This window comes from Chaetodon auriga, chromosome 5 (assembly GCF_051107435.1).
Source record: "Chaetodon auriga isolate fChaAug3 chromosome 5, fChaAug3.hap1, whole genome shotgun sequence".
NCBI classification, from domain to species: domain Eukaryota; kingdom Metazoa; phylum Chordata; class Actinopteri; order Chaetodontiformes; family Chaetodontidae; genus Chaetodon; species Chaetodon auriga.
This window is the reverse complement of record NC_135078.1, coordinates 28,874,248-28,892,334: the sequence shown is the minus strand read 5'-3', so window position 1 is coordinate 28,892,334 and position 18,087 is coordinate 28,874,248. Positions and strand designations below refer to the sequence as shown.

Genomic DNA, 18,087 nt, shown 5'->3' with positions numbered 1-18,087 from the left:
TTTGACCTGTAAAAAATGTTTTCAAATAATTTTCGCTTTTCAAAAATAATTTTTCTTCCCAAAATGAGATTTCCAACATTTAAACATTTATATTTCTATCCTTCCACATTATTTTAACATCAGCTCAGACATTAATGTTCGTGATGAGCCACGTTTCCACAAACAGTCCATTCATTTCCTCTTTCATGTTTTAGAAATATTGATCTTTGATTATCAGGTATTTGATGGTTATTTGATGTAGATGAGTTTTGGTCGGTGCAGTGAGGTTCATGAGTTTCAGGATTTTCTTTGAACTGAACATATTAAAGATAAACTGGATTTTGTAGCTGAAGGTCTGAAAAGTTGTGACCAAACAAACGAGGCATTCAATTGTCTGACTATTAATTATTATTAGAAACACTTTCAGTGATTTTATTCCTTATTTGGCCCCAAATTTCTTCAAAAGGAAGAGAAATGTTTTGACTGTTGAACAGATTTGTTGAAGCAGGTTTCTGTGCGACGCCTCCTGGTTTGTGTGTTTTCACTGTGACATTTTTTCATGTTAATAAAGGTTGTCTGAAGGTTCGATCGTCGACTTTGATCTTTTCATATTTTCATTGTTCAGTTTCTTTGGTTTGTGTTGGAGGTTCAGTCAAATTTGATTTTGTGTAATTCTATAATAAAAGATCAAATATATTTGAAATAAACATTTCAAATTCCATACATTTCTCTTTATTATTATTAATATTATCATCATAGATATTATTCAAAATTATGTTCTTAACAAGATAAAAGAAAGTAACTGCAAATGCACAACACATGGCCGCCGTCCGGCGTCGTGGCTGATATATAAAAACAGATATGAACATGAAGAATGATTAGAGGCACACGTTCAGAGAAATTAAAGTGCAGCAATCAGCAAACGTTCTGCGTCATGAACACGAGGGCGAATCCCAAAATGTTTCTCTCATCAGCTAAAAGACGTCTTCTCAGTAAACTTGGAGTTTCTGCTCAGCAGCAGGTGCTGACGTACAAAAAGAGTTTAAAAAGCTTCGTCGTCTGTCCTCGCTTCAGCCTCTGCCATTTCTCTGGAAACTACGCTGCCGCTTCACGGCCCGTCGGAAAGCTCGGCTCCGTCTCTTCTTCCTGCTTTTGACTCCATGAAGGAGAGACGACGATCAAACCACCTTTAAACTGGGAAATATGTGTTAAAATGTCCGTCATGATCTGCTCTGAAGCCGGTTTCATCTCCACCAACAGTCCAAAGAAATTCACTTCACCGTCACGAAAACGACCAAACTGATGATCAAAACAGTTGATACATTTTCCGCTGATCAATAATCGATTAATCGTTGCGGCAGAAACTGAATTACTGATCAAAAACAGGATTTTAGAAAACATTGGAAATGTTTGTAAAATCAGGAAAAAATAAAAAAAATCTGACTGAAGATGTTTGAGAGAAACTTTCCGACGGGACGTGAACGCAGCAGCAGCTTGAAGTCCAGAGAGACGAGCTGAAGAGGACAGGACGCTGCAGTGGATTCTGGGACTTTGAGGAACAACTCCACACGGCTTCAGACTAGAAAAATATACCGTAGGTCCATTTTTCTGTTTGACATCTTTGACGCAGAGAAAACTCAGACGAGACGGTCGAGTCACAAAAGTTTGGTTCCAAAAAAACAAGAAAAAACAAAACAAAACAACTTTTAACGAGTCTGAACCAGAACCAAGAGCTGAACCTGAACCAGAACCAGGAGCTGGAAACTGCTAAGCAGACTGTGCTTCATGAAGCGACACACCATCGCCCCCCTCATCATCATCATCATCATCATCATCAGGACACTCAGCTGTGTATGCACACTGATGCTGCATTCAGGTCCAGTGGGGGAAAAGAACTCCATCATGGAGACTGTCAACTGATCCTCAGGCAGAAGCTCATATTTCCCACATCTTAGCCTTAACTTGAATGCAGCACATTTTCTGACTGAACCAGAGACGACGCTGTCGTCCATTTTGTCTCAGTCTGGACATCTCCGTGGAGACGAGCTGCACTCGGCGCAGTTACCAACCTGTTGCTATGGATACAGCATTGCCTGGCCGTAGCCATGGTAACAGGTTTGGCTCTGAGGAGGAATGATGTCATTTATCTTTAAAAAAAAAAATCGAACAAAAGGCAAAAAACAGAGGCTAAATAAAAACTTGGCACCGTTTGGCTCTCGCCGGTCGAGACCGCCGGGCCTGGACCGGAGACGCCTTCAAACATCAGTAACCATGAGTGCTTCATTCGCTCGCCTGGAGGGGTAGGCGGGGGGGAGGAGCTTCTGACCTAACAGCCTGGAAACGAGCGACGGGCTCAAAACACTTCAAGTATTCAGACACAAGAAGAGACGAGGAGATGGTAAAAAGGATGCGGTGAGACAAATGAAGCGCGCCCAGCCGCGGGCGTCATGGAGGAAGCAGGATGTAGAACAACCGGCTCCCGGCGTCCCGTCTCCGTCCCTGTGGGTCTGCTGGATGTGACGCGGTCTGAGGGAACCTTCAGGTTCCTTAAACGCATCCTTTGCAGGATTTGTCACTAAACAAACAGCTTTCACTGCTGTCCCCACCTTCGTCGCTTCCTCTTCCTCTGCGTGCTGCCTGGGGGCACCTGGCTGCTACCTGCCTACAGCCCTGACTCACCTGTGCACTGTCATTGGCTGAGAGCTACAGGTCTACAGGCCAAAGGCTGCAGCCCAGAGACGTCTCGACACAACATAAAACCAGAGAACCAGTCAGAGAGCAGCGAGTCTGCAGGTGGACACACCTCCAGAGAAGACAGAGACGAGTCCAAACACTGTTTTTAGGGAAATCCTACACAGCAGACAGACCTGAACAGGTGGGAGGTGAAACAAAGAAAGGTGAACTCAGAGGATGAAGGAGTGAACTGTGCTTCAGTCATTTTTCCCTCCACGCCGCCTTCCAGGCGGAGCACCAGCTAAGAGCGTTTCACTTCCTAAACACATCGGCGTCTCTCGTCCTCCGCGTGCAGACACAGCAGGGGAGGACGATGATGTCACAGTCGGTCGGAGCTTGCACGCGCTCAGTGAGACTCCCAGGTTGGCTGTTGTCATAGTGACGGTTATCCAGGAGTCTCATTGGCAGACATCCAGAGTGTAAACTGTCAGTTATGTGGACATTAGAGATAATTCATCAACAGAAACAACCACTGCAGGCAAAGACTTCATATCCCACAATCCCCAGCTACTCTGACCTCACCGTCCTCCCTCCGCTTCTCTGTCTGTCTTTTCTGTCGTTTCAGTTGAAACAACCATCTGCAGCTTGTGTCAGTGAACTCAACACAGCGAGGGGCGCTTCATGCCTCACCCTCTGCAGACCTGACGGGTGGAGTTAGGTGCAGCGGAGAGGAGAGGCGAGCTGACCTCAGAGTGTCGAGGCGGCAAAGAAAACTGACGGCTTTGAAAAACGTTAGTGAGATATCAAACGGCTCGACGTTTCGGCGGCGACTCACAAACAGGAAGTGACGTTGACGAGCAGGACGACGTCTGGTTTGACCTCAGCCTGCGACCTCGTGTCGTCGCCTCGTCTTCGTCCCGATGACGTCTGTCTGTTCGTTTTGACTTTGACAGCGAGAAACATCCCACGACAGGTTCAAAGCCCTTTGGTCATTACCTGCCCGGACACACCTGGGCCAGGTGCTACAGCGGCTTCAGGTGTATGGACACAGACATTGGAATAAAGGCTGTGTTGTGTTCATGTCAATGCTGTGCAGTGACGGGGAGCAGAGACAAGGACGCCTGCGAGGACAGGACGACGCTCTCTGCAAACGGAGACCAGGACAGGAAGGACCACCTGGAGCGTGACGGCGAGCACGAACACCTGTCTGAGTCTGAACCGAGACTCGTTTGACAAACACGCTGCAGCTCGATGAAACACGCCGCCTGTGAACGCACCAGAGCAAATAAATACGATCTGTACAGAAACAAAGCTCGTCAGTGTGTTTGCCGCCAAACGTCACCTGACTCGACCTGAACAGTCGATTCTGAAAAAAAACAAAAACAAAAACAAAAAAACCTGTTTATTCTGAAGGGGGCGGGACTAGCAGACAGGGCTCAGGCCTCAGCGCTGATTGGCCAGGCCGGCTGTCTGTCTGTCACATGCTGCTGTCCTGTAGGAGCGGCTCGATGTCCTCCGTGTCGCTGGTGGGCGTGGCCAGAGGGCTGGCGTTCTGAGCATGTGTGGCAGAGGCGCTGCTGGACTTGCGGGCGGAGCAGGTCTTTATGTCGGCCAATCGGTGGTGGTCGGGGATGAAGATGGCGACGAGGAGAGCGAACAAGACGGCGCACGCTCCGAACAGGAAGGGAGGACCGGGGATGAGCGACTTCTGCAAACACAGAGAAGAAAACAAGAGGAAGAACGACGATGAAGACGTTTATCTGAAGAACAATCAGCAACGTCACCTGAGGAGGGAGACCAGACCGAACCGTGTGTGTGTGTGTGTGTGTGTGTGTGTGTGTGTGTGTGTGTGCGTGTGCGTGTGCGTACCTCTGTGTTCTCCGTGGGTCTTCCTGCCGCCGGCTGCATGTCGTTCAGCTCCACGTTGAAGAGGAAGAAGATGAAGCCGTAGAGAGCTGGACCCAAACCGTTACACAGACCTCTGATACCTGTGATCATCCCCTGAGCCACACCTGAACACACACACACACACGCGCACGCACGCACGCACGCACGCACGCACGCACGCACACGAGGTGACATCAATACATGACAGACATGATTCCTCATCTCCTTCCATCAGACAGGTAGACAGACAGGTGTACTGACCTTGCTGGTCAGGTGATGCACTGTGAGACACCAGAGCAGAGACGGCTGGGAAGGTGATGGAGGACATGGCGGCGACGGTTCCTGCTGCCCACATCATCCTGAAAAGGACGTCAAACAAACAGAGCTGAGCTGCGGAGTCCAGACCAGAACACCTGACGACAGGTAAACACGACCTCTCTGCCGTCAGAGACGACTTCAAACATTCATCGTCCTGCGACGGCGCCACACTGGGTGGACTCACCACGGTTCAGAGCCGAAGCCGTACCAGGCCAGCTGGAAGAGCTGGAAGCCCAGACCCAGAAGAACTGTGTTCTTATTACCGATGGTCCTCATCAAGACACTGAGGACGAGAGTCTGATGGAGACAGAGACAGAGACGGAGACGGAGACAGAGACAGAGATGGAGACAGAGACGGAGACGGAGACAGATCAGGATACATAAAGAATGAAAACACGTTAAATATCCAGAACTCAAATTCAGCAGCACAGTGTTGACTCTATTTTCCTGATTGGTGAAACAACGTGAGAACATCAGGAAGATCTGAGAGCGAACGCTGGCTGATGGTCGATCAGTGCGATCACGCTGGCTGATGGTCGATCAGTGCGATCACGCTGGCTGATGGTCGATCAGTGCGATCACGCTGGCTGATGGTCGATCAGTGCGATCACGCTGGCTGATGGTCGATCGGTGTGATCACACGCGGCTGTCATCAGACTCAGCAGTCGATTGGTTTGAACCTTCAAGCGCGGCGCTGCGAAGTGACACGTGTCTGGACAGACGTCGTCCATCACGGTCGGCCTCACACGTCTCATCTCACAGCCACAAACATTCAGCTGGATTTCAGCGTTTCAGCCTCTCGGACTGTTTTAGCAGCGACTCTCTAACAGACAATCCAAGATGGCGTCCGCTGGTCGTTTCTGTACCTGAGCAACTATGGAGAGGATTCCCACCATGGCGATGAAGGCGGCGATGGTCGCAGGAGAAAACTCAATCACCTGGAACACACGACAAAACACTCTAATTAATCCATTCATTCATTCATCCATTCATCCATTCATTCATTCATTCATTCATCCATTCATTCATTCATCAGCTCCGCGTGGAGGAAACATGTTTACATCAGCTCATGAAAGTGAAGCAGCAGCTTCGACATCCACCGCCAGCGGTCATCTTCATCTTCATCACCCTCCAATGACAGCGGAGGAAAGTTTGATCAGAGGAGACAGAAAAGATGACAAGTGACAGGTAAAAACACCCGTCTGATTGGCTGATCAAACTGCCTTCATGTGGTGTCACTCCTGTCCACACAGGACTTCAGTGATTAACCAATGAGCAGCCAGCTCCAGACGTTTAGACACGGGCGTTAAGAACTACCAGCATTAACGATGACAGGCGGCCGCGCTCCCCTCGTCTGACTCTGTGTGTGTGTGTGTGTGTGTGCGCGCGCACGCGCCCCTCACCTGTCTCAGGTAGAGGAAGAAGCTCGAGTACTGTCCGGCCTCCGGCAGGTAGGACAGGAACACGGTGACGCAGATCAGCAGCACAGTGGTGTCTTTGCCGACCCGACGCAGAGACTGAACACACAAACCACATCATCATCATCATCATCGTCATCATCATCATCATCATCATCATCATCATCATCATCATCGTCATCATCATCGTCATCATCATCATCATCATCATCATCATCATCATCATCGTCATCATCATCATCATCATCGTCACAGCTGTCAATCAATCGGTCAGGGCAGCTGACGATCACAGGTCAGAATGAACACATGATGACCTCACTGCTTCACCCTCTGAGCAACAGCGTGTCACAGTGCTCACACACACACACACACACACACACACACACACACACACACACACACATCCTTTGACCTGCTGTGTGATGAGGTCAGCTGGTTAAAACCAAACACACGTGACCTCTGACCCTGTGATGTCACACTGGCGTCTGTACTCACGGCGAACGGGTCGGCCTGCTCCCACGAGATGGGGAAGCCCCAGGACGTCAGTCGCATCTTGTCCGGGAGCGACTCGGGGACGACGAAGAACACGAAGGCGATGTCTGCGACGGCGATCACCGTGGCAACCAGGACCACCAGGCTGTCCCCGTACTGAGCGGACAGGTAGGCCCCGATGGCGGGACTCGTCACCAGACTGGCTGCGAAGGTCGCCGAGACCTGATGAGACACACGAACAGATAAGATCAGGTAAGATCAGCTGCTGTCAGCTGTTAGTATGCCCTGAACACTGTCTGACGGGAGGAGACAGCTCGTCCCTGAACACTGTCTGACGGGAGGAGACAGCTCGTCCCTGAACACTGTCTGACGGGAGGAGACAGCTCGTCCCTGAACACTGTCTGACCGGAGGAGACAGCTCGTCCCTGAACACTGTCTGACAGGACAGAGACAGCAGTGCGTGGAGACGACATCCATTCGCTGTAATGCTGATTGTCTATGAAACGACAGACCTGCTGTCAGTGGAGTCCGACCTGCAGGTTACGCTCACATGTCCCATTAAAATACCTCAAACCGTTTTTGTTTCTTAAATATCAGATCGCTTTAATTTTGAGGAAAATAAAGGAAATAAATTTAACATAAAGAAAGATAAATATTCCCTGAAGCGGACTGAAGGCAGCGTCTGTCACCCTGAACACCTTCGAATCTCACATCAACACAGTCAGAGCAAACCTGCTTCCTGTTGGTTTTGTCTTCATAAACGGGACAAATACAAGTCAGAAAACATGTTTAACCTTGGACGGGATTTTAGGTTATGAGATCCCAGAGAACTGGAGCTGAAACGATCAATGTGAGGTCGAAGATTCAGCAGCAAACTTTGATAATCGATCAGTTGTTTAAGCTTTTTTTGTTTTTTTTTTAAAATAAATGTACTTTGGTGGGACGTTTGTGTGACTGACATTTTTCATTCTTTTCTCACATTTTTGAGACTGAAAACAGAAAGAAAGAGTGGATTAATCAATATTAAAAAGTAATTATTAGTTTCAGTCCTCCTGATGACGGGAGGACAATGGACCAATGAAAAGCCTGAATGGTTCGTTTGTCCTCAATCTTACAATCTGTCCACAGGATCTCTGTTGGTCTCCACATAAACCTCACAGAGTCCACTTTTACTTGTACTTCCTGTCCGGCCTGTGACCCCGGTTCACTGCAGCCCTCCATCATAGCAGGAAACGCCAGGCACAGGACCTCCATCACACACAGTTCGCTGTGACGGCATCAGAGCGGAGACGGACCGCACGCCTCTGGACACGTGACGCCTGCTGTCTCTGGCTGTCGTTTCTGAACGATGTCGCTCTGTCAAAGTGTGTGCGTGACAGAGCGACATCACTTCCTGAGTGAGCAGGTCGGTGTAGTTACCAGTCCATAGGCCGTGCTCCGCTCATGCTCCTCTGTGATGTCGGCGACGTAGGCGAAGATCACCGAGAAGGTCACCGCGAAGATCCCCGAGACTGAGATCAGAGCGAAGTACCACCTGCACACACACACACACACACACACACACACACACACACACACACACACACACACACACAGTCAACACAATGTTCAGCAGGTCATTTGATGTATTCCTGGTTTAAAGAGACATTTATCGCTTCATTGTCCTCAAATTCGTCCATTTCCACATTCTTCAACATGAAAGATTGAGCTGCAGGGACAAAGTGTCTCAGGAAGTGTCTCAGGAAGTGTCTCAGCGTGAGGAAGCAGGGCCTTCAGGGCTGTGCTGTGTTTACAGTGAGAGCCTTGATCATGTACAGCTTGTTCATAATGTTCAGATTATTGGAAAGACCAGAGTTCAACTGGGCGTGTGTGTAAGTTAACACCACCAACAACAAACTCCTTTAACATAAGACAATGTCTTCTTCCAGGAGACGATAAACATTCTAACTTCAGCTTCAGTACGTCAAACTTTGAGCACTTGTTCTTAAATTAATGCACTATGTTATATTAAACGGTCACTTTAAAGCTGCATTGAATACCATCAAAGTAAAATTAGCTTGAACGTTGAACAACAACTGAACTGGTGGATTGTGAGATGAAACCATGTGACTGAAATCAGCTGATCTCCAGCCTGAAGGGCTTGAACCAGACTTTAAAGCCACTGCAGACTCTTTGAGCTGAAGGTCAGTTTTTAAATGTTTTTAAAAGGAAACTCATCCAGAGACGAGATGTCGTTTCCTCGGGGGGAAACTACAGGACATCCGACACTTCTGGGAAACACGGCGTGTGAATCCACGTCGTGGTTCTGTGGAGAACACGAGCTCTGAGCACGCTTCACTGCTGTGGCTGATCTCTGATCTGCGGCGTTCAGGCTGATCCCGCTCACATGAACAACATGTGACTGTTCAGACTCCAGCAGACTGAAGCCTGAGCGAACAAAAGCCTTCAGCAGAGCCTCCACCCGCTCCACCCGCTCACACTACATTTTCATCGTCGACTCGTCAGTTCATTATCTGCTCCATTAACCGTTCACTTGACGAAACGTCAGAAAACGCTGAATTACATCCGTCAGGGAGACGTCATCAAATGTCTCCATTCAGTTTAAAGTGACAGAAAACAGACTAAAGGTGCAAATCCTCCTTCTTTAAAAAGGACTTCAAACAAATCATCAGTCGTTTTTGTTGCTGGTTCATTTTCAGTCGATGAACTGATCAATTCATGGATTATCTGCGAGCCTCTGGATCACAGCGATGACGTCTGCAGCGCAGCCAACACTCAGCAGAGAAAAGCTCGTCTCTCGCTCTGAGGCGGCTTCAAACAGACCAGAACGCCAGACTCAGCCGAGGAGTCGAGTCACTAATCAGGTCATATATTCTCAAATACTCCATCCAAACACCAGCTGATCCCACGCAGAGCTGGAGCCAAAACAACAACAAAACAAGACGTCACCTTTGATCTCCAGAATTCATCAGTAATCAGAAAAACCATGATTAGTTTCAGGCCTGAAGACCATCAGGCAGAAGAAACACTCACTGTAACCTGATCTGACATCAGTCGATCAATCTGCTTCATTTCCAGGAACAAACCAACTTCACCACAACTCTGACAGAGCAGAATGATGGGAAGAGAGCAGAGGAGCAGAGGAGGAGGAGGTGAGGGGGAGAGGAGCAGAGGAGGAGGAGAGGAGGAGAGGAGGAGGAGCAGAGGAGGAGGAGGTGAGGGGGAGAGGAGCAGAGGAGGAGGAGAGGAGCAGAGGAGGAGGAGCAGAGGAGGAGGAGGTGAGGAGGAGAGGAGCAGAGGAGGAGGAGAGGAGGAGAGGAGGAGGTGAGGGGGAGAGGAGCAGAGGAGGAGGAGAGGAGCAGAGGAGGAGGAGGTGAGGAGGAGAGGAGCAGAGGAGGAGGAGAGGAGGAGAGGAGGAGGAGGAGAGGAGGAGAGAAGGAGGAGAGGGGGAGGAGGAGCAGTGGAGCAGAGGAGGAGAGGAGGAGGTGAGGAGAGGAGGAGGAGAGGAGGAGAGAAGGAGGAGGAGCAGAGGAGCAGAGGAGGAGGAGGTGAGGAGGAGAGGAGCAGAGGAGGAGGAGAGGAGCAGAGGAGGAGGAGCAGAGGAGGAGGAGAGGAGGAGGAGCAGAGGAGGAGGAGAGGAGGAGAGGAGGAGGAGGAGCAGAGGAGGAGGAGAGGAGAGGAGGAGAGGAGGAGAGGAGCAGAGGAGCAGAGGAGGAGAGAAGGAGGAGGAGCAGAGGAGGAGGTGAGGAGGAGAGGAGGAGAGGAGGAGAGAAGGAGGAGAGGAGGAGGAGGAGCAGAGGAGGTGAGGAGAGGAGGAGAGGAGCAGAGGAGGAGGAGAGGAGGAGAGGAGGAGAGAAGGAGAAGGAGGAGGAGGAGAGGAGGAGAGGAGGAGGAGGAGCAGAGGAGCAGAGGAGCAGAGGAGGAGGAGAGGAGGAGAGAAGGAGGAGGAGCAGAGGAGGAGGTGAGGAGCAGAGGAGGAGGTGAGGAGGAGGAGCAGAAGAGGAGAAGGAGAGGAGGAGGAGCAGAGGAGGAGAGGAGGAGGAGGAGCAGAGGAGCAGAGGAGGAGGAGAGGAGGAGAGGAGGAGAGAAGGAGGAGGAGCAGAGGAGGAGGTGAGGAGGAGAGGAGGAGAGAAGGAGGAGAGGAGGAGGAGGAGCAGAGGAGCAGAGGAGCAGAGGAGGAGAGGAGGAGGTGAGGAGAGGAGGAGAGGAGGAGGAGAGGGGGAGGAGGAGCAGTGGAGCAGAGGAGGAGAGGAGGAGGTGAGGAGAGGAGGAGGAGAGGAGGAGAGAAGGAGGAGGAGCAGAGGAGCAGAGGAGCAGAGGAGGAGGAGAGGAGGAGAGGAGGAGAGAAGGAGGAGAGGAGGAGGAGGAGCAGAGGAGCAGAGGAGGAGGAGAGGAGGAGAGGAGGAGAGAAGGAGGAGAGGAGGAGGAGGAGCAGAGGAGCAGAGGAGGAGGAGAGGAGGAGGAGAGGAGGAGGTGAGGAGCAGAGGAGGAGAGGAGGAGAGGAGGAGGAGAGGAGGAGGAGGAGCAGAAGAGCAGAGGAGGAGGAGAGGAGGAGAGGAGGAGGAGAGGAGGAGGAGGAGCAGAGGAGCAGAGGAGGAGAGGAGGAGAGGAGCAGAGGAGGAGGTGAGGAGCAGAGGAGGAGGTGAGGAGGAGGAGCAGAGGAGGAGAAGGAGAGGAGGAGGAGAGGAGGAGAGGAGCAGAGGAGGAGGAGGAGGAGAGGAGGAGAGAAGGAGGAGAGGAGGAGGAGGAGCAGAGGAGCAGAGGAGGAGAGGAGCAGAGGAGGAGGTGAGGAGGAGGAGCAGAGGAGGAGAAGGAGAGGAGGAGGAGAGGAGGAGAGGAGCAGAGGAGGAGGAGGAGGAAAGGAGGAGAGGAGCAGAGGAGGAGGAGAGGAGGAGAGAAGGAGGAGGAGCAGAGGAGGAGGAGAGAAGGAGAGAAGGAGGAGAGGAGGAGAGAAGGAGGAGGAGGAGAGGAGGAGGAGAGGAGGAGAGGAGCAGAGGAGGAGGAGAGGAGGAGAGGAGCAGAGGAGGAGGAGGAGGAGGAGGAGGTGAGGAGCAGAGGAGAGGAGGAGAGAAGGAGGAGAGGAGCAGAGGAGGAGGAGAGGAGGAGAGAAGGAGGAGAGGAGAGGAGGAGAGAAGGAGGAGGAGCAGAGGAGGAGGAGGAGGAGAGGAGGAGGAGGAGAGGAGCAGAGGAGGAGAGGAGCAGAGGAGGAGGAGAGGAGGAGAGGAGCAGAGGAGCAGAGGAGGAGAGGAGGAGGAGAGGAGCAGAGGAGGAGGAGAGGAGGAGAGGAGCAGAGGAGGAGGAGAGGAGCAGAGGAGGAGGAGAGGAGGAGTGGAGGAGGAGCAGAGGAGCAGAGGAAGAGGAGCAGGACAGCTGGACTGAGGCTGGTTTCACCTGTCTGACATCAGAGCTCTCCACGGTGACGACAGAGAGGAGGAGGAGCACAAAGGAAACACATACGAGGTTCGAGACCTGAGAAACTCTGTAACAGTATTAAAGTGAAGGAGTTCAGAGTGAAAACGCTGCTTCTGCTCAAACATCCTGTGTGTCTGTCAGCTGCTTCCTTTCCGCACACAAAACACTGGTCCCTGAAGGCATCGCCTGTCACTCACTCACTCACCACGGGCTGATCCTCATGAAGGGGATGGGGGCGCAGGTGAAGAAAACCGTCATGAGGAGGAAAGACTTCCTGCCCCAGATATCTGACAGCGCACCAATCAGAGGAGCCGACAGGAACGACAGGAAGCCCTGAAGAGAAAAACCGTTAGTGAACGAGCAGAAACGTTTCCACACGGAGGACACGTGAGACGGCTGATTTCTTGGTCTCACGTTCATTCAGTGTTTTCAGTAAACTGAATTATTTTTGGGTTTCTCATTGGACAAACACATTTGACGATGTTGAACTGTAAGACGCTGTGACGGACGTTCTTCACCGTTTCCTGATGTTTGATAAAGTTAACGGTGACAGAAACAGCTGTGGCTCTGGGACATTTTCTGCTTTTACTGGAGAGCTGAGAGCACAGAGACAGAAGAGACGGTGGACGACATGAACCGAGGGCCCGTCATGGATGATCCCTGAGTCTTTGGCCATTTCAGGTCAGGTGTAAAATGACTACATGAGCAGTAAAATGTGTGAAAATCACCTCTCTGACTTCAGCTTTCAGTCCAGTCAAAGTGCTCATCCTGAGATCGTCCAGTGGATCATTGAATGACATCTTAGAGTTTCTTTGTCTTTCTAAAATTCAGCATTTCCTTCCATCCTTTCATTCACAAACGGCCACAGTAAACATGACCTCATGACGTGAAGTTTAGCAGCTCTGTTTCTGAACTCTATCGATCATGTTTCCTCGACTCAACACTCCTCTGCTCTTAAATTAAAATACTTCCTGTCATGTATTACTCAGTTCTATTTCTAGTATTACCGCTTCCTGTACGTGTCGGCCGCTGTGACAGTCAGACGTCCCCCACAGGACGAAGACTCGTCTGAGTGTTCAGGTGTGACGGTCTTACCTTCACCCCTTGAACCAGGCCGTTCATCAGGAAGGTGTGCTGAGGAAACGTCTCATGGAGGACCTGAAACAGCAGCAGAAGGTCGTGAGATGACCTGAGAAGCTCTTTAATGGTTCTTATTCTCTTCATCTTGAGGTTTTCCCTCATTGTCTTTAATTGTGTTCTTTTGGAAAGTCTCTGCGCTCGTCAGCTGCTTTGTGAACTAAAGGCATCCTTAGTATTAACTTAAGACCAGAATCCTTTTTTTCTTCTGAATTCTACGAACCACTGCCGCCTGAACACCAACAGAATGTACGAGTCGAGGTGAGAGTGGAGGTTACCTCTCTGACATCCACCGACTCTTACTGGTTACACTGGAACTTACTGGTTCATCGCACCACATTTTAACTCCTTTACTGGTAACATTAAGTGGAATCTTCACAGAGGCTCATCACAAGCTTCCCTTTCATCATTACCCGACAATGCCCACACACACACACACACACACACACACACACACACACACACACACACACACACACACACACACACAGAGTATCTGAATGACTCAGCCGTGTGACGAATGGAGAAAAGTACCACGGAGATGCTTTTGTCATCATGGCCGTGGCCCGCATGTCACACGCTGAGCTTTACGTTCTCGTCTGCAGACTCTGCCGTCGACGCTCGAGACCTGCAGAGTTTGGCTGATCTTTCTGATCTGTGCCCAGCACACAGAGAGAGACTGGGAGCAGGGGTTTCCACAGGCAGCAGCCAATCGGCTGCCATGGAATGACTGGCTATTAACTCTCCTCATTGTAAAATCCTGTGTTTTGGTGACTTCCTGCATCAGATTTGATCTTCTCTGTGATCCCTGTGTGTTATTTTTGGTCTGAGAGTTCCATTAACTCCAGTGACATACTGGGACGAGCACCATGAGAGCCCAGCACAAGCTGGTATGTTTCACAGCAAGTGACAGACATCTGAAAGGCCTCGTGTGTGTCTCCATTGTTCTGTAATGCAGCTTCTCCATGTGATGATTTAACAGCTCTCAACACAAACAAGCGATAAATCCACCGTGGCCACACGATGTTTTAGGATATATCCTCTAAAAATGTCCAGGACCAGGTGTGTTCTCCAAAGCCCTGTTGGCCTTCATCTCCTTCTCAGCTCAGGCTCATGTGGACACTTAAAGAGTTTCTCCTGTTCATACTGGCCACAAACAGATCTTCTCCTTCAACTCCAACGTCAGAGAAGAAAATCCACAGTTCTGCTCCGACTCCTAATAACTATTATGAGGCTTCCACTGTGTGATTTAGGCGAGTCCAGCAGGCATCACCCAAAGCTACGGTTCTCTCAGTACAAAATGTCCTCTCTGCATTACTGTTCAGCAGGGACACGTCTGAGGAAACCAGAAGACTTGAAGTTCAGAGGACACCGACTTGATTTGACTAAGTCTACTGAAGATTTATGTCGACAGTGTGAACAAACACAGCAAACGATAAACATTTCAATGCACGTGTTGGCATGTGAGCGTTGGATTGAGGTGCTCTCATGCTTTAACAGAGGAGGACTCAGCTCCTGAGCAGAGAGATGAGTGAACCAGGCCATCGACCTGTAAACATCCAGCCGACGGGCTTTCTGAAGCAGCGTGTGTTTAGGTGTTGATGTTCAGTGTGTGTTTACTCACGGTCAGCATGGGCGTGGTCAGCAGCCCCCAGGCGAAGAACTCCAGGAAGATCACCACCACCGCATGAGTCACTCTGGCTCGGCCTCGGCCGTGCTGCGGTGGCGAGAAGAGAGGCGCAAACATTAACTATTCATCTGAGGAAATTAACCTCACTTCCTGTTCAGTCTGATCAAAACTCAGGTCTCCTTCTCCTCTCATATCTTGGACCAGATGTTTATTCTAATATGACGACTGCATGCTTAAATCAGGAAGTGACGGTCAGACTCTCTGAAAGAGATTCAGAAAAGCACTTAAAAGCTACAGGAAACCTCAACGACGAGCATGTACACAGGTACACACAGCATGCTTGATGTTCGGTGGCACAATCGAAACTGATTTGGGGGGGTGGGGTGGGGTGGGTGGAGCGACACAGGAAGCAGTCTGTTATAAATCGGAGGGGCTTTCAGAACCTGAACGGTGTGAAGGAGCTGATTCACTGCGTTCAGCACACCAGGTAACAGCGTTCAGTGACGCTGAATGGATTTTCTCCACAGTACATGCTGCTGTGTTAAGACACTGCTGGCTCAGCTGGACTTCAACATAAACTCTGATTTAAGAACAATCAGCCCGACACTCCCGTTCCTTCTCTGATTCAGCATGGAGGAGCTTTCTGGATTTCACAGGAAACAACACGGTGCATCAGTGAGTGGGGTCTGTGCACAGAGAGCTGCGCACCAAACTCAGTTCAGAAATCTACCAAAAGAATACAAAGTCAAAATGAAGCTGTTTGTGGAGCAAACAGCTTTAAACAGGCTCCACCTCAGATTCAGTGGATGAGAAGCTGAATGTGTCTGGTACGTCACGACCGACAGTCCAGAGAAAAGTCGGGTTTGGACATGAATGAGAAAGTTCCTGCAGACACACATCTGCATGATGCCTTCACTGACAGGCCAGCCCTCCATTTACATTACGTTACACAGTACAGTAAAAGCCACATTCAGTAAATGAAACCGCACTTTTCTCACACTTTTCCAGTCATTAGACTCATGAGCGGCTGGAAAAGCTTAACGAACACGAAGGACCCACAGAAGAATCCATTCTATGCAAATTTATCACAAGAACTGCCCGTGAACACATCGAGCTCCGTGGAGTGTTGCTCTGTCATGTGTTGACTTTGTCGACAAACGGCAGCACTGAATCAGGCGTCTTCAGGTGCGAACAGAGTGTACTCAGGTGAGTATTTCACCTGGATTCTCCAAGCAGAGGAGAAACAGCGCTGTTCGTTATCAAAGTTTACTCAGAGTAAACATGAGCTAGCTAGCTGACGGAAGAACTCGTTAGCTAACTTTAGTTAATGACTGAATTACCTCACATTCTAGCTAACTTAGCTAACCCGCCTCTTTAGCTGCCAGCCTTTGCGTTTATCTCTATCTGACAGCGCCAAACTAACAGACTTGTCACCTGCATTGTTTTTCCATTGTCTGTACATCGCAACGAAGCAGCTGTCAGTCGTTTAGCTTCATTTTAAACCTGTTTTCACAGACCGACATTAGCCACCAGCGCTAACGTTAACCAAGCTAGCGCCCCACTCACCGAGCTCCGGACCAACATGATGTCGTTGGCCTCGGTCGCTGTTTTCTCCAGGCTCATCTCACATCTTGCCGTAACGATTTTCACATCGAGTTCGTGCTGCTCGGCATCCTGCTGGTGTTTCCCCGTCTCTTCCAGTGTGTCCCGCTGAGTGAATAATCTTCCTGCGCTATCATGGACTTCTGCTAAAGTCGACGCGAACGGAGCGGTAAACTGTGGAGGGGGGATCGGCTTTCGTGTTTCACCAAAATTCCTCTGCTCTGATTGTAATTTAACAGTTCGTCATGTTTTCCTCATCGGAGTCTTCCGGCTGAGTGGCTTTGTCGCCTCATTCTATACCTTTACCATTTCAAAGGCGATAAACTCCGCCCTAATGGGCCGTCTCTGAGAACAAAACGAACGCATTTCCCCCGGCGCGCGGTGCCTGCTTCAACGTATGTGACAGTAGACTGTTAGCTGCCCCCAGATCGGCTCTTATTCAGGCTCGATTCTCCACAACACTGTCGATAGCTAAGAGATCTGACTCTGGGTCAGCTGACACGTTTACTCCCTGTCGTTGAACCTGCGCCATCTGCTGTGCCGCCGTTCATACTACAATGCAGATGATGTGTTGTTAACTTGGCAACGTACGAAGCTTCAGGTGTCGAAACATCTTAAATATCAGCGCGCAAAAGAAACCAAATACTGTTCGCGTTTACACGATTCTGTCTCCCTCTGTGACAAAAACAGGTCAACGGAGAATCTCAGTATTTGGCAGGAAGAGACAGCAGCACATCGCGCTGCCGATATTCGCCTGGATCACTATTTAGCAAGAGGCAGAAAGGCGGGACTCGGCGGTGGAAGAATTTTTGGCTTCAAAGCAAACTTGCACAACAACCAGTGTCAAGACAACCAGCATAATAAATCACGCTTCCGGTTAAAAGTTTTTAGAACAAAAGCCTCCATAGAAACGATGAAACAATTGACTAATACCAAATATGATGGTTTTAGTTGATAATAGAACAAATAAGAGTGACCAAGGCATTTCTTTTAATAGTAATTATTATATATGAATATATCACATCCATGTTTTTAAATTGTGCAAACAAAATAGTCTCATAGATGTTGCAATAAAACTGGATGAAAAGGTTAGTGGTTACAGCAATATACTGATAATTTCCTCTATTAATCAATTAATTGTTTTACCTGTCAAACTTCAGAACATGTGAAAAATGGCATTCACGGTTTCCCAAAGTCTGTGACATCTTCTGCTTTGTTGTTATGTCTGATCTTGACTTGTTCAAGCCTGTCCTCAAGACACCTCATATGACAGATAAGACACAATACATGCCACGAATCAGAATTATATGGAAACGTGATCATAAAACCAGGAATTAAAGCTCTCATACAATCATAGAAAATAAACAATAAAACAATTTAGAAACCTTGAAACAACCGTAATTTAATTATTTGAGAATTTAAAAAATCAAATTGATATATGACACAACATGTATATACTCTGAATTTTGTGGTAAATGTAACCTTTTCATCACAAATATCTTTATTTTGATGTGAATTCAACACATCCTCAGTATACCT

The 18,087-nt window shown here is 49.4% G+C and overlaps 1 protein-coding gene across 1 annotated transcript; it reads right to left on the bottom strand.

Moving 5' to 3' along the window:
• Positions 1-675: 675 nt before the first annotated feature.
• On the bottom strand, positions 676-16,879 carry slc71a2b (solute carrier family 71 member 2b). The gene is made up of 12 exons (XM_076729752.1): positions 16,513-16,879; positions 14,941-15,033; positions 13,275-13,337; positions 12,385-12,512; positions 8,187-8,301; positions 6,771-6,989; positions 6,261-6,374; positions 5,724-5,795; positions 5,042-5,154; positions 4,801-4,898; positions 4,522-4,664; positions 676-4,360 (listed from the first exon to the last, which is right to left on the bottom strand). The coding sequence occupies exons 1-12, from the start codon at positions 16,567-16,569 to the stop codon at positions 4,130-4,132; spliced, it is 1,446 nt and encodes a 481-aa protein (XP_076585867.1). The 5' UTR covers positions 16,570-16,879; the 3' UTR covers positions 676-4,129.
• Positions 16,880-18,087: the final 1,208 nt, after the last annotated feature.

Coding starts and splice junctions, on each gene's coding strand:
- slc71a2b (XM_076729752.1), bottom strand. CDS start 16,569: ATGAGCCTGGAGAAAACAGCGACCGAGGCCAACGACATCATGTTGGTC. Junction 13,338..14,940: donor TGACCACGCCCATGCTGACC/GTGAGTAAACAC, acceptor CTGCTGTTTCAG/GTCCTCCATGAGACGTTTCC. Junction 12,513..13,274: donor GCCTGGTTCAAGGGGTGAAG/GTAAGACCGTCA, acceptor TTTTCTCTTCAG/GGCTTCCTGTCGTTCCTGTC.